Source organism: Callospermophilus lateralis, chromosome 2, assembly GCF_048772815.1.
Source record: "Callospermophilus lateralis isolate mCalLat2 chromosome 2, mCalLat2.hap1, whole genome shotgun sequence".
NCBI lineage: Eukaryota > Metazoa > Chordata > Mammalia > Rodentia > Sciuridae > Callospermophilus > Callospermophilus lateralis.
In genome coordinates this window covers 160,930,015-160,942,637 of record NC_135306.1, presented here as the reverse complement: position 1 = coordinate 160,942,637, position 12,623 = coordinate 160,930,015, and the positions used below count along the sequence as shown (strand labels likewise).

The 12,623-nt window shown below is 50.2% G+C and overlaps 1 protein-coding gene across 1 annotated transcript in view; it reads left to right on the top strand.

The window, feature by feature from the left end:
- Galnt18 (polypeptide N-acetylgalactosaminyltransferase 18) overlaps nt 1-12,623 on the top strand; it is a 333,826-nt gene that overhangs the window by 233,453 nt on the left and 87,750 nt on the right. The window contains exons 4-6 of the mRNA XM_076844211.2: nt 5,517-5,700; nt 7,233-7,430; nt 11,617-11,731. Coding sequence (XP_076700326.1) covers nt 5,517-5,700; nt 7,233-7,430; nt 11,617-11,731 — 497 coding nt within the window. The remainder of the gene's footprint in view (nt 1-5,516; nt 5,701-7,232; nt 7,431-11,616; nt 11,732-12,623) is intronic.

The following is a 12,623-nucleotide window of genomic DNA, read 5'->3' as shown; positions in this document are numbered from 1 at the left end:
TTCTCCTACTCCCCTCAGTCCTAGAGCATGCATAGGGCATTATCCACCAAGCACACCATAAAGACAGAAGCTGCAGAGCTGGGGAGTTTTCTCAGCACAGCACCTAGGTCTTCCAAAAAAAGCAAAGCTCCTTCTTAATCTTTTAGCTTCCTTTACCCATAAGATCAGTGTCCCATTAAGTGTTTACAGGAGATCAACAGCCCAGGTGCAGCCCCCTCTGGGCCAGCCCACCTTCTCTTCCTGTGGGCTGGCCCCAGGCAGCTGACTGCTACACAGGGGAGCAGAGCCAGGGAGGGGAGCAGGGCTCTGTTGACCAGACTGGTAAATCCCCCAGTTCTCCTTGGCTTCTCAGTCTGAAGAAGTGACAGCAGGCTGGCAGCCGGCCTTCAGCTGGCCCTGGGGGGTGCTCCACCTGTGGATGTGGAGCGTGGCCTGAGCCCTCCTGAGAGGCAAGCTGTCTCATCAGCCCTGCTTCTGGGAGTGCTGGCTTACAGAGGTCTTTCAGAAGTCAGCAGAGAAGGGATTTGGGGACAGCAGGAGAGAGCTGGAGGAGCTGCAAAAGCAGGAGGACACTGGCCCCATGCAGAGTGCAAATTGTGTTTCTCTGTCAACACTGGCTGTCACAGCTCCAGCTCCGCATTGACTCTGGCAAAGTCACAAATAGCAGACCCCCCACCCACCGCCTGTTCCCAACACACTGAAACCAGGCACAAAATAGAATCAGAGCTCCCCGCTTGTTGCCACAATTATGCGCCTGTATACCCTCCCATGACACTGTATTAAGCAATATTGACAGATACTTATTTTAAAAAAATAAAGGTCCTTAAGTAGGGGGAAAAAGGCAAAAAGACAATGCAGACTTAAATTAGAACTTGAAAATCAATGTTTTAGCATAGGTAGGGAAGGAAAAATGCTGATCCAACTCTTGTGATTAGTCATTATATTTGTCTCTGAGCTTCCTAACAGCCTTAGCAAAAAGATAAATATGACAAGTTATGAGTTTGTGTTTAGATATAAGGAAAACAGCAAGTTCTTTCTGTCTTTTGGAGCTGGTACTGAGGGGTATTTTAAATATATAAAGTATTTATCAGGAATGTATGTAATATATAAAAAGAAGTATCTTAGAAAACAGTTTTCCTGCAAATGCCAAAGTGCTTTTGAGATTTTTTTTTCCTTCATATTTTGCAGTTGACAAAGATTGACAGAAAACATGAACCCTAATTCATGGCTGAGCCCATGTCATCTAGGAGATGTCAAACTCCTTCCTTCTTTCTTTCTTTCCTTCTCTTCCTCTCTCTTTCTCTCTTTCCCAACCCCCACTCTGTTGCTGGCTGGGGCTAAGAGAGTCCCTCTTTTAATCAGTAGAGCAACACAGCTGCCTGGGGCCAGGATTTGCCACTTGCTCTATTCCAGTTTGCTGTTAACGGAGGCCAGAGGTACAAAGGAGCAGCAGTTTTACAAGAAGCCAGACCTTTCATGTCTGGCTGCCGTCCTTCTGAGTTGGCACTTCTGCGTCTGACTCCATTTCCTGTGCATCAATCTTATTTCAGTGCCAGCACTACCCCAGAACAGTGGGCACTGTGTGCAGAACAACTCATCTCACAAGTCAGTGGCCTGAGACAGCACCCATTCACTGGCACAGAATCCTGCAATAAGGGCTGGAATCTTTGGGCAGCTTGTCTGTCAGCTCAGCTCTGCACAGCGCCATGGTATCCATGGGCTCTCCGGGCGTTTGCACCAGCTGGAGGCCCCACTGGGGCTGGAGGATCGGAGGTGGTGCTTCCTCCCCTGAGTCCTCACTGGGGACTTCTGGGCCTCCCAAGGAGACTGGCTCAGACTTCCCTACTTAGAGCAGCCAGAGAGCAAATCCCAGAGTTTCCAGGCATCCAAGACCCGGGCCTGGAGCTTGCCCTATAGCCCTCCTGCTGCACCCCCTTGTTGTAGGTCCAGCCATATTCAGTGTGCAAAGTGGTTACAATGGGATAGGAACTCAGGGAGGTGGGGTTCCTGGGGGGCTCATGGTAGCAATCATCCACCATCAATACTTAGAAATGGTGCCCCAGGGCAGCGATCTCACCTGAAGGGTGGGGGAGAGAGGAGGACAGGCACACACTCCTGGGGCTTCCCAGTGAGGACACTCGGGTCTAGCCGGGTTCTCCCTCCAGCCTTTGGGCGCTCATCCTCTCCTCTGCCACCGTCAGAAGCCCAGATGGCAGGCTTCACGAGCTCTCCTCAAAATTTCCAAACAGGTAGGATGGACCTTCAAAGTGATGAAGCAATTGATGTCTTAGGAAACCTTCTGGCCACCTGCTTGAAGACCTTGGAGCATGGGGCACAGAGTTATGCAGCCCTTTGGCTGATGCTCTTGTGAGACAGCGGCCTCCCAGCCCGCTGCTGTCACCAGAGGTCACAGGTCATTATCATACAGGCCAAAGCAAGCTCAGCATTTAGGTCAGCCCAGAAGTCAGCCCACTTTTCTCTAGGCAGCTTAGGACAAGGGTCACATTGTCTAAAGGATGACTTGAATGACAGTGAAGGCCCTATGCTCATCACTTTTGCAGAAGCTGGAAGAGCTGGATAACAAAGGCATTGGATTGCAGAACCATGGGACAAAGACATTTGACATCAGGAGAAACGGTGCAATTCTTTAAAATGGTGGCTTTCAATAAGAGTGAATGCAAGATCCTGTTTTGGTTTAAGTACATGCACACTCACACTCGCACACACACGTACACACACATGTACCACCTACACTTGTATCCATGAAGAGATGGGATGAAGAAGGCCTGATTTAGTAGCACCGTGTGATAAGAACGTGTAGGTATATATTTTCAGCAAGCTGAATTTGAGTGAAAAGTAGGCAGAGTTGATGCAACCTTATTAATAGAGCATGGATTCTAGATTAAGGAAGGTGGTTAGTTGCCTCTCTTCTGTATTACACGGTTTACTTCTGACATGTTAAGTCAGCTGCTGAGTACATAACTTTTAAAGTCTTAAGAAAAAAACTAACATATTTAGAGGGAAGGTCAACTTGATGAAATAATTTGAAATCATGAGATATGAGAAAATGTAAGAGGTATCTGAAGATACTTGACCTAGAGGAGTCCTCAGGAAGGACTTAGAGAAGGTCTTCAGGTCTAAAGGTTGTGATTTGGAAGAGGGACTGTGGCACCAAACCAGGCTCAGTGGACTAAGGAGGTGGAGGTTGAGGGGCCCTGGCATTTGAAGATTAAAAGAAAGAGAGAGAGAGAGAGAAGAAGAAGAAGAAGAAGAAGGAGGAGGAGGAGGAGGAGGAGGAGGAGGAGGAGAGGAGGAGGAGAGGAGGAGAAGAGGAGGAAAGAAGGAGGAGAAGAGGAGGAGAAGGAAGAAGAGAGGAGGAGGAGGAAGAGGAGGAGAGGAGGAGGAAGAGGAGGAGAGGAGGAGGAAGAGGAGGAGGAAGAGGAGGAGAGGAGGAGGAGAGCAGGAGGAGAAGAGGAGGAGAGGAGGAGGAGAGGAGGAGGAGGAAGAGGAGGAGAGGAGGAGGAGAGGAGAAGGAGAGGAGGAGGAGAGGAGGAGGAGGAAGAGGAGGAGAGGAGGAGGAAGAGGAGGAGAGGAGGAGGAAGAGGAGGAGGAAGAGGAGGAGAGGAGGAGGAGAGCAGGAGGAGAAGAGGAGGAGAGGAGGAGGAGAGGAGGAGGAAAAGAAGGAGAGGAGGAGGAGGAAGAGGAGGAGAGGAGGAGGAGAGGAGAAGGAGAGGAGGAGGAGGAAGAGGAGGAGAGGAGGAGGAGGAAGAGGAGGAGAGGAGGAGGAGGAGGAGGAGAGGAGGAGGAAGAGGAGGAGAGGAGGAGGAGAAGAGGAGGAGAGGAGGAGGAGAGGAGGAGGAGGAAGAGGAGGAGAGGAGGAGGAGAGGAGAAGGAGAGGAGGAGGAGAGGAGGAGGAGGAAGAGGAGGAGAGGAGGAGGAGGAAGAGGAGGAGAGGAGGAGGAGGAAGAGGAGGAGAGGAGGAGGAGGAAGAGGAGGAGAGCAGGAGGAGAAGAGGAGGAGAGGAGAAGGAAGAGGAGGAGAGGAGAAGGAAGAGGAGGAGAGGAGGAGGAGGAAGAGGAGGAGAGGAGGAGGAGGAAGAGGAGGAGAGGAGAAGGAAAGGAGGAGGAGAGGAGAAGGAAGAGGAGGAGAGGAGGAGGAGGAAGAGGAGGAGAGGAGGAGGAGGAAGAGGAGGAGAGGAGAAGGAAAGGAGGAGGAGAGGAGGAGGAGGAAGAGAAGGAGAGGAGGAGGAGGAAGAGGAGGAGAGGAGGAGGAGGAAGAGGAGGAGAGCAGGAGGAGAAGAGGAGGAGAGGAGAAGGAAGAGGAGGAGAGGAGAAGGAAGAGGAGGAGAGGAGAAGGAAGAGGAGGAGAGGAGGAGGAGGAAGAGGAGGAGAGGAGGAGGAGAGCAGGAGGAGAAGAGGAGGAGAGGAGAAGGAAGAGGAGGAGAGGAGGAGGAGAGCAGGAGAAGAGGAGGAAAGGAGGAGGAGAGGAGGAGGAGAGCAGGAGGAGAAGAGAAGGAAAGGAGGAGGAGAGGAGGAGGAGGAAGAGGAGGAGAGGAGGAGGAGGAAGAGGAGGAGAGGAGAAGGAAGAGGAGGAGAAGGAGGAGGGGCCCAGTTAAAGAATGGATTGTAGGGGCTGGGGATGTGGCTCAAGTGGTAGCGCGCTTGCCTGGCATGCGTGAGGCCCGGGTTCGATTCTCAGCACCACATGCAAACAAAGATGTTGTGTCCGCCAATAACTAAAAAATAAATATCAAAAAATTCTCTCTCTCTCTCTCTCTCTCTCTCTCTCTCTCTCCTCTCTCACTCTCTCTTTAAAAAAAAAAAATGGATTGTACCAACATCCGTGTCACTGGGTGGGCTACACAATCACTCAACAGAGTAGGCAGAGGGGACCCAGACCCGGAGATGGATCAGTGATTCAAAATGAACTTTTAAATTCTTCCCAACCAACTGCAAAGTGTCCCAGGCTCCCGTCTGAGCTGCCGTGGGAAACATGACGTTGGGTGCTGAGGAGCCTGGGCAGCACATGCCCGGGAAGGAGCAGAGGCAACAGGTGCTCAGCCAGGCCCATGGCAACTGCTGGTGTGGTAGCCCTCCTGGCTGTCCACCTGGGAAGATGGGATTCTGACAGAGCAGGCCCCAGGCACCTGGCCACTGAGGAGAAGCTGGGACCGTTCACGTCATGAGATCTGGCTTGAAACCAGACTGCCACCCACAAGCTGTGTGGCGTTAGAGAAGTTGTAAACTCCTCTGAGCCCCTGTTTTCCCATTGGCTTGTCATGAAGGTGAAACAGACAACGTATGGGAGGCCTGTGACCTGTGCGTGTGGCGGGGACTCAGTCAATCCTGTTTTCTCCCCAGTTTTTCTCTTTAGAGCTGAGCTGTGCTGGTCACCGTGGGAACCAAGGAAGACCTGGGAGGGGGTGGCCCTCTAGCCTCTCATCCTGAAATGTGGATGTTTGGGTCACCCTCTGCCCCTGCTCCTCACTTGCTAAGGACACGTTTTCTCCCTGACAGAGGAGCTGAAGGAGAAGCTGGCCAATTACGTGGACAAGGTGAATGGCCAGAAGCCGGGCTTCATCAAAGTGGTGCGCCACAGCAAGCAGGAGGGACTCATCCGCTCCAGGGTCAGCGGCTGGAGGGCAGCCACGGCGCCCGTGGTGGCGCTCTTCGATGCCCACGTGGAGTTCAACGTGGGCTGGTGAGTGTCTCTTGGTGAGGAAGAGGAGGCCAGTGAGGGCCAGGGATTGCAGTGCACATGGCACGGAGACAGTCCTGGGGAAAAGTGAGATGTGGGTGTGTGAGTGACCCGGGTGGCAGGGTCAGTCGGTCAAGGGTCAACAGGTCAACACACAGCACCTGAAGAGTATGGTGATATCAGATGGGGCTCTGGATGGTGTGGCCCTCTGGCAGGTGTGACCAAGGGGAGGGGTCCATGCTGATGGTAAAGCAGAGAGTCCTGCCCAGCAAAGGGCCAGCTCCAGGCCCCAGGAGTGGCCGAGATGGAGCAGATATGACTCAGAGGCCCCACCTCACAGACAGGGAGAGACCACATGGGCAGAGGTGGTGAGGGTGCCTTGGTACTGTCATGGGTGCCAGACCAGAGGTAGCATGGCATCTCAGATTCTCCACTGGCGAAATCAAGTTGTAGCAAATCCTCCTCTCTCTGGCCAGGGCTGCTCAGGGGGTGGGTGGGACAAGAGAACTGACAGGAACCTCAATGTCTGCTGCCAAGCAGGAACGGGACCTGTTGCTGATGTCTTTGTAGGGCCCAGAGGGCGTGATTTCACCCACTGTGTGGCTTAGCCTGGGCGCTGGAGTGGTGGGTATGGGGATGGCCGTAGAGCTGGGGCCAGTTGGCTTCACCCTGTTCACCCACCAGGCCTTGGCATCTGCTCCCCGCCCTGACTCCAAGGTGCCAGCCTCTGCCTCTGGGGAGGTAGGTGAGGAGGAGGTCACTTGGGCAGGAAGGCCTGGCAGGGCGTGTGCGCCACCTGGGCTCCCTTCTGCAATGACAGGCCCAGGAGAAGGATGCAGAGCAGGCGGGTCTTTTTGTAGCTGCAGCCCCTGCTTGCCATTTGTGACTATTTAAAAAAGCATTTTCACTGGATTTATGGCCACACTAGGAGAGGGACACTTACTATTTCAAGCTGATTTGAATAAACAATTATGCACCAAATGTATTATTAATAAGGAGCTTATCATTCCTGTCGGCAAACACATTACTCGCCTGGTGCCCACAGGGGCCTCCTGGCTTCCTGGGGAAACCTGGATGCCCCATCTCTCCCGGGGCAGGTGGGGGATGTGTCCCCGCCATCCCCATTGCTCTTTTTTGTTTTTGTTTTTGGTCTCTTTGCTCTTTTCCTCCAGGTGAATACACTGAATTTAGCGAAATCAAAGCTCAGGTTGAAATCTTCCCCTGCAGCCTCAAATATGTTCCCTCAAGTTTTTTTCCTCCCCTTGTTTTTTAAGTCTTGGTTTTTGTTGTGTGTGTGGAGAAAGGAAAAGCAGGGAAACCGTATCAAAATCCAGGAATGGCCAGGCCACTCACCCACCAGGAAGTCCTCAGGGGATGGCAAAGTGAACCCGGGCAGCTGAAGCAGCTGTGTGCCCTCCACTGGAGATGGCCAAGTGGTCCTTCCTCCTTCTGCTAGGGTACGGCCTTCAGGAGATGCTGATCTGGTTGTTGGCCACCTGGGAAGCAGTCACCCCCTCTCCCTCCCTCTCTCGCAGGGCTGAACCTGTACTCACCCGCATAAAGGAGAACCGGAAGCGGATCATCTCGCCATCCTTTGATAATATCAAATACGACAACTTTGAGATTGAAGAGTACCCGCTGGCTGCCCAGGGCTTTGACTGGGAGCTGTGGTGCCGCTACCTAAACCCCCCCAAGGCCTGGTGGAAGCTGGAGAACTCCACAGCCCCCATCAGGTACAGCATCCTACTCGCAGGTCTCTCTGCCTTGGCCATCAGGCAAGGTCTACACCCCCAGCCCAACCCTTATTCTGCAAACTCCAACCCCAGAATGGAGGCCACAGTGGGAGGAGGGGAGAAAGGAGTTACAGTGTGATCTCCAGACTCAGCTCACAGGCTTTGCTGATCCTTTTTGAAAGAACCACCATAGCACCCAAATACATACACAGCCTCAAAGTCATTCATTGTAACCCACCGCTATGGGCCACTTCCTGGGTGTCCACTGCTGTGCTTATGCTGGGGACCCAGAGTGATTAGATTTGGTTCTAGCCTCAAAAGCCTAGAGTCTAATGCAGACTGACAAAATCTTTGGGATGAAAAACTATTCTGTCATTCTGTGCCAACGGTGTGGCAAGTAGACATGGGAAGTCTTTTACAAATAGGGCAGCAATCATGTTTGTGCAGTAGGAGATAGACGGGTTGGGAATGGGCACCCATATGTGAAGTTCATGGTCACAGAGAAGATTAAGGGCCTGGAAGAAGGAACTTGAGCTGGGAAACCCCAGGCAATGAGAATGGAGGGATAGAGGGGCCAGGGCAGAGCCACAGGTCTTGCACATCTTAATGGTGTTGGAGTTTTTTCCTATAGCATTCAGACAAAAGTGGCTTCAAACTGCATTTCTGCCTTTGCTGCTATTTTTCTAGACCCCAGAATGACACTGCTGATGGTCTCTGCTTCAATAGCTGTCCCCACTAGCCTTTCTTCCATCTGCGTTGATGACAGGGTGGGCGTCTATGCTCCCTGCCTGTTAAACACACGGACAGCACCAGGAGGTGGCCTAGGGGGCAGCTCGGGAATGAAAGAGGAGATTAGAAGTCAGTGTTGCTTTGTATTGCATGAGAGAGAAAGATTATGAAAAATTTAATTGAAAGTAGGTGATTATTACCTAAGATCACATTTTTTCCTTGCTAGAAGAAAAAAAAATATTTTCCTATTTAAAATAGGATGGAAGAGAACCCTGTTTAACTTTGCTATAGTTATCTCTGTTACTTTCTTAGTCTGTCTTGTGTTCCTATTTTAAAAAATTACCCGAGGCTGGGTAATTTATTTATTTATTTATTTATTTAGAGAGAGAGAGAGAGAGAGAGAGAGAGAGAGAGAGTGTGTTTATTTAGTTCACAATTTTGGAGGCTGAAAATCCAAGATTGGGTGACCCCATCGGTCAGCCTATGATGGGGACCTACTGAGCTCATTCTAACAAGGCAGATGGCACCACATGGCAGGAGCAAAAAGGAAAACAGCCATGTGACAAAGGGGTCAAGTATGTGAGGTGGCTTTGCCTTACATCAACCTGCTGTCTAGAGAATTAAACTGATCCTGTTTAATTCCATTTGTTCCTTCCAAGTATGGTGCCCCCATGACCTAATCACCTTCCACCTGTGAATACTGTTACATGGGACCAAAGGCCCTGGGCAGAGAAGCCAGGATCCACTCAGGTCAGCTGGATTCCACAGCTAGTCATCACCCCTCTGGCTGGCCAGTATCAAGCCCAGGACTAGTGTAGCTGATTTCCAACCCCTAGGTTGGATCATCAGTCTGCTGATATTGGAGCTAAATATGCCACCATGCAATCAATATTTTTGCAAAAAACTATATTGATATTAGCTGTTTCTGTTCTGCTCTTCTCTGAATATATCAGGTTAGTCTTATCAACAAAGCTAAATTCTAGATCTTTAACAGAGAATGCCATCTCAATCTCATATTTTCTATCACTCAATATTTATCAGAAACTTAATTAAGTAAATTATATTTATGGAAGATTTGGGGCAAACCATTCCTGGTTTTATTCCTATATGAAGATAACCTCACAGAGACTGTGGTTTGTGCGAACGTATCTTGCCTATCCCAGTTCCTTTTTCTTTTGAGCCGTATTTTAGTGTTTTTGTCCACATGGTGTAAGCTATAAAAAGAGTCCAGTGGTATTCTCTGTTGTATTCTAGAAGGATGTTTGTGAGATGGTTTTTCACTAGGTCCCCAAGTGACCTTTTTAGGAAGACTGATATGAGAAATTTCTTTCAAATCAACTGCTGGTCAGAGAAAACCTTGCTATCCCTGAGGAATTAATCATTTTGAGATTTTTCACATGAGAACTGTACATTTATTTCTAAGACCACATATTCATTTTCACCTTAGCCAATAGGAAACTCAGAACCAAATTTGCCCAGCCAGTTGAAGAACCATAAAGGAGGACCTCTGTATGCAGATGCATTCTCACTCACCCCCAATTTGTTGTCATCTTTAGATCTTTCTAGAGATTATTTATGTTTTTCAATATATGCTATATTTTCTCAAAAGCTATTTTTAAATCCTTTTGGGAATCAGGGAGGATATAAATCAGTAACACTTTTAGACTGATCAGGACCGCTTACTACCCTAGCCAGTTAATAAGTAATACACAACCTGAAGTGGCCTTTGGTCATCCAGGTAACTTTTCTGGATTCTGCTCCTTCCCTGGCTGGGTCAGTTAGTTAGAGGAAGGACCCTTCCTGCATGTGCTGGGGGCACTGCTCCTGAGAGATCTGGCATGTCCAACATTCAGAGGTGAGAGGAAAAGGCTGAGACCCCCTCTGCTGTGCTTAGAAAGGGCACAAGTGCATCTTTTAAATTGACCTTTGAGTGCCTGTTATGTCAGTTACCATCAAGAGCTTTACCATATTCAAGTCCACATGAGGTTATAAGTAATCCTATTTATAGATGTAGATTTGGAGACTCAGAGAGACTGGGGAACTTCTCTTGGAGAAGCCTAAACAGAGATTATTCCCACAATGCCCACTTCCAAGGCCTGGGCCCAGGATCCTAGAGCAGGATGTCAGCCTGAGTTAGGAGTGTGAACTGACCACCTGGTGTACCTGTGGTCTATGGAGTGTGGAGCCATCTAGAATGAAGTCCAGTGATGTAGAAAGAAGAGAGACAGTGACTCCAGGGTGCCAGTGTTCCTGAGCACCCCCCTGAATCAGCATCCCCCAGAAAAATAGCCTGCAAAATAGCCATTCACCACCTTGATGAATTTCCAGTCTCTAACACAGGTCCATTTGCATGAGATTGACTGACAGTTTTCTCAATGCCAACGGTTCTTCATTTCTCGTTTTTTTTTTTTTTTCTCCTCAACCAAATCCTCTTACCACGGGCTGATGAAATGCCAGCAAGGGCTACAAAGGGTAGCATCAGTTCTCAGCAGAGAAGCATCTGGGTGCGCTCCTGCTGATTGCCCTAATGTGAACTGTTTCCTGGGAAGTCCTGTATCTGTGCACCAGCTGGTGACCCCTGCTCATATCCTCCCAAAAGAAGGAAAATTGCAGCAGTGTTGCTCTAGCTTAAGACCCTGGCTGAGTCCACACCCAGACTGTCCACTTACCCCTGGTGTCCCACAGATAGTGTGAGGTCAGTTGTCCACTTACCCCTGGTGTCCCACAGATAGTGTAAGGAAGAATGCTTCTTCCTTCCAAAGGTGGTTTCTCTCATACCCTTTACTGATGAGTGGGCCTTATCCACCATCGCCAGTCCAGCAAGCCAGCTCTCATCAGGGTTCCTCCTCCTCTCCCTTCATAGTTCACCTCTTTCCACGTTCTTCCACATCTTCATTGTTTCTCACAATTCCCCTAGTCCCCTGCAGTCGGCGGCTTGAGTATTCTTTTTAAAAACACGGATCTATTCCTACCACTGTTTTGCTTTAAATTCTTCATGGACCACCCTCTACCTACAGATAAGATTTACAAGTTATTTCCCTTTGTAGCCTGGTCCTGGCTGACCTTTGTAAGAGGACCAAGGTTGCCATGTGGAACCCCCAGGTGGGAAACTTGGCATGGGCACCCAGCAGAAATGGACTGTGCAGCTCAGAGATCAGAGTCAAGGCACCTAGAAATACAGCTGCACCTGGCCCAGCAGATGCAAGCACAGTGGGGAATGACAGCTGGTCCCAGGACAGGAGCTATCTACCCACTTCCCTGATAAACAGCCTCCCTGGAGTGGCTGGGTTAGGGCAGAGCCAGGAGGCTACTCTGAGCACAAAGCCCACACTGACTCTGGCAGCTGAGAAGGGGGGAAAACCCATCCTCCTATAGGAAGTTTCCACAGCTCTTGTTCCTTGGGCGGCTTCAGGAGGCAGCCCTCTGCTCACCGCTGGTTGTCCCCCCCAACCTGCAGGAGCCCTGCCCTCATCGGCTGCTTCATTGTGGACCGGCAGTATTTCCAGGAGATTGGCCTACTGGACGAAGGCATGGAGGTCTACGGAGGCGAGAATGTGGAGCTTGGGATCAGGGTGAGTGGGGTTTCTCACCAAGAGGGCTGAGCTCAGGTGGCATGAAGGTGAATAAATCTGGGGATGGAGAAAGGGACTTAAAGTCAAGGTTCGCAGGCTGGTTTTGAATCTCTACTCCCTAGTCCATGTGTGTCTTTGGGAAGGGATACAGAGTGAAGCCTCTTGAGTTTTCAGGAAGAAGAGTACTTCAGAACCTGCTTGGCTGGGGGTAAGGCCATGGGAGAGAAGCTCCTGACCCAAAGGAACCGCTTCATGGTTAAAATCCATCGTGAGGGCTCACAATTGGGGTGAGCAAAGGTGTGAGCAAAGGAAGAGACTAGTAGGCATCAAGCGGGAGGCAGGGAACAGCAATCAGAGTCACTCCCTTGGGATGTCTCACCTGAATGATCTCGGACTCCTCCATGGTGGCCTAAACTTTTCCAAAGATTTTTGTCAAGAGAGAGCTATGGAAAATAAGCTCATAGGGTATAAACAACAAAACAGCCAAGCTTTTTCCATGCTTGTTTCTGACCCCACCTAGTATTGTCCAGGCCCATGAGCCCAAGGCTACCATTTTTCTGATGTAGCCACCCACCCAGCCTCAAAGTCCAGGGCTCTGCAACCATCTACTCCTGTTGTGACTCTGTGAGAGGCTCCATTCTGTGTCTCAGCCTACAGGAGCCTTTCCCAGGCTTTCTGACTCCTTCCTCTTGACATGTGAAGAGGTAAACCCAGAGTGCCTCGCTCTCCTCCCTCAGAGGGACACATTAGTTGTCCTGGTGTTCAGCAGGAATATGAAAATTAACACACTGAAGGATCCTGTCCAGGTTCAGGGAGTGTCTCTGATAAACCCAGTATTTAAACTGTGGCATGACCCCCTGGTGGTCCCCACTGTCTTCCCCCTAGAGATCTT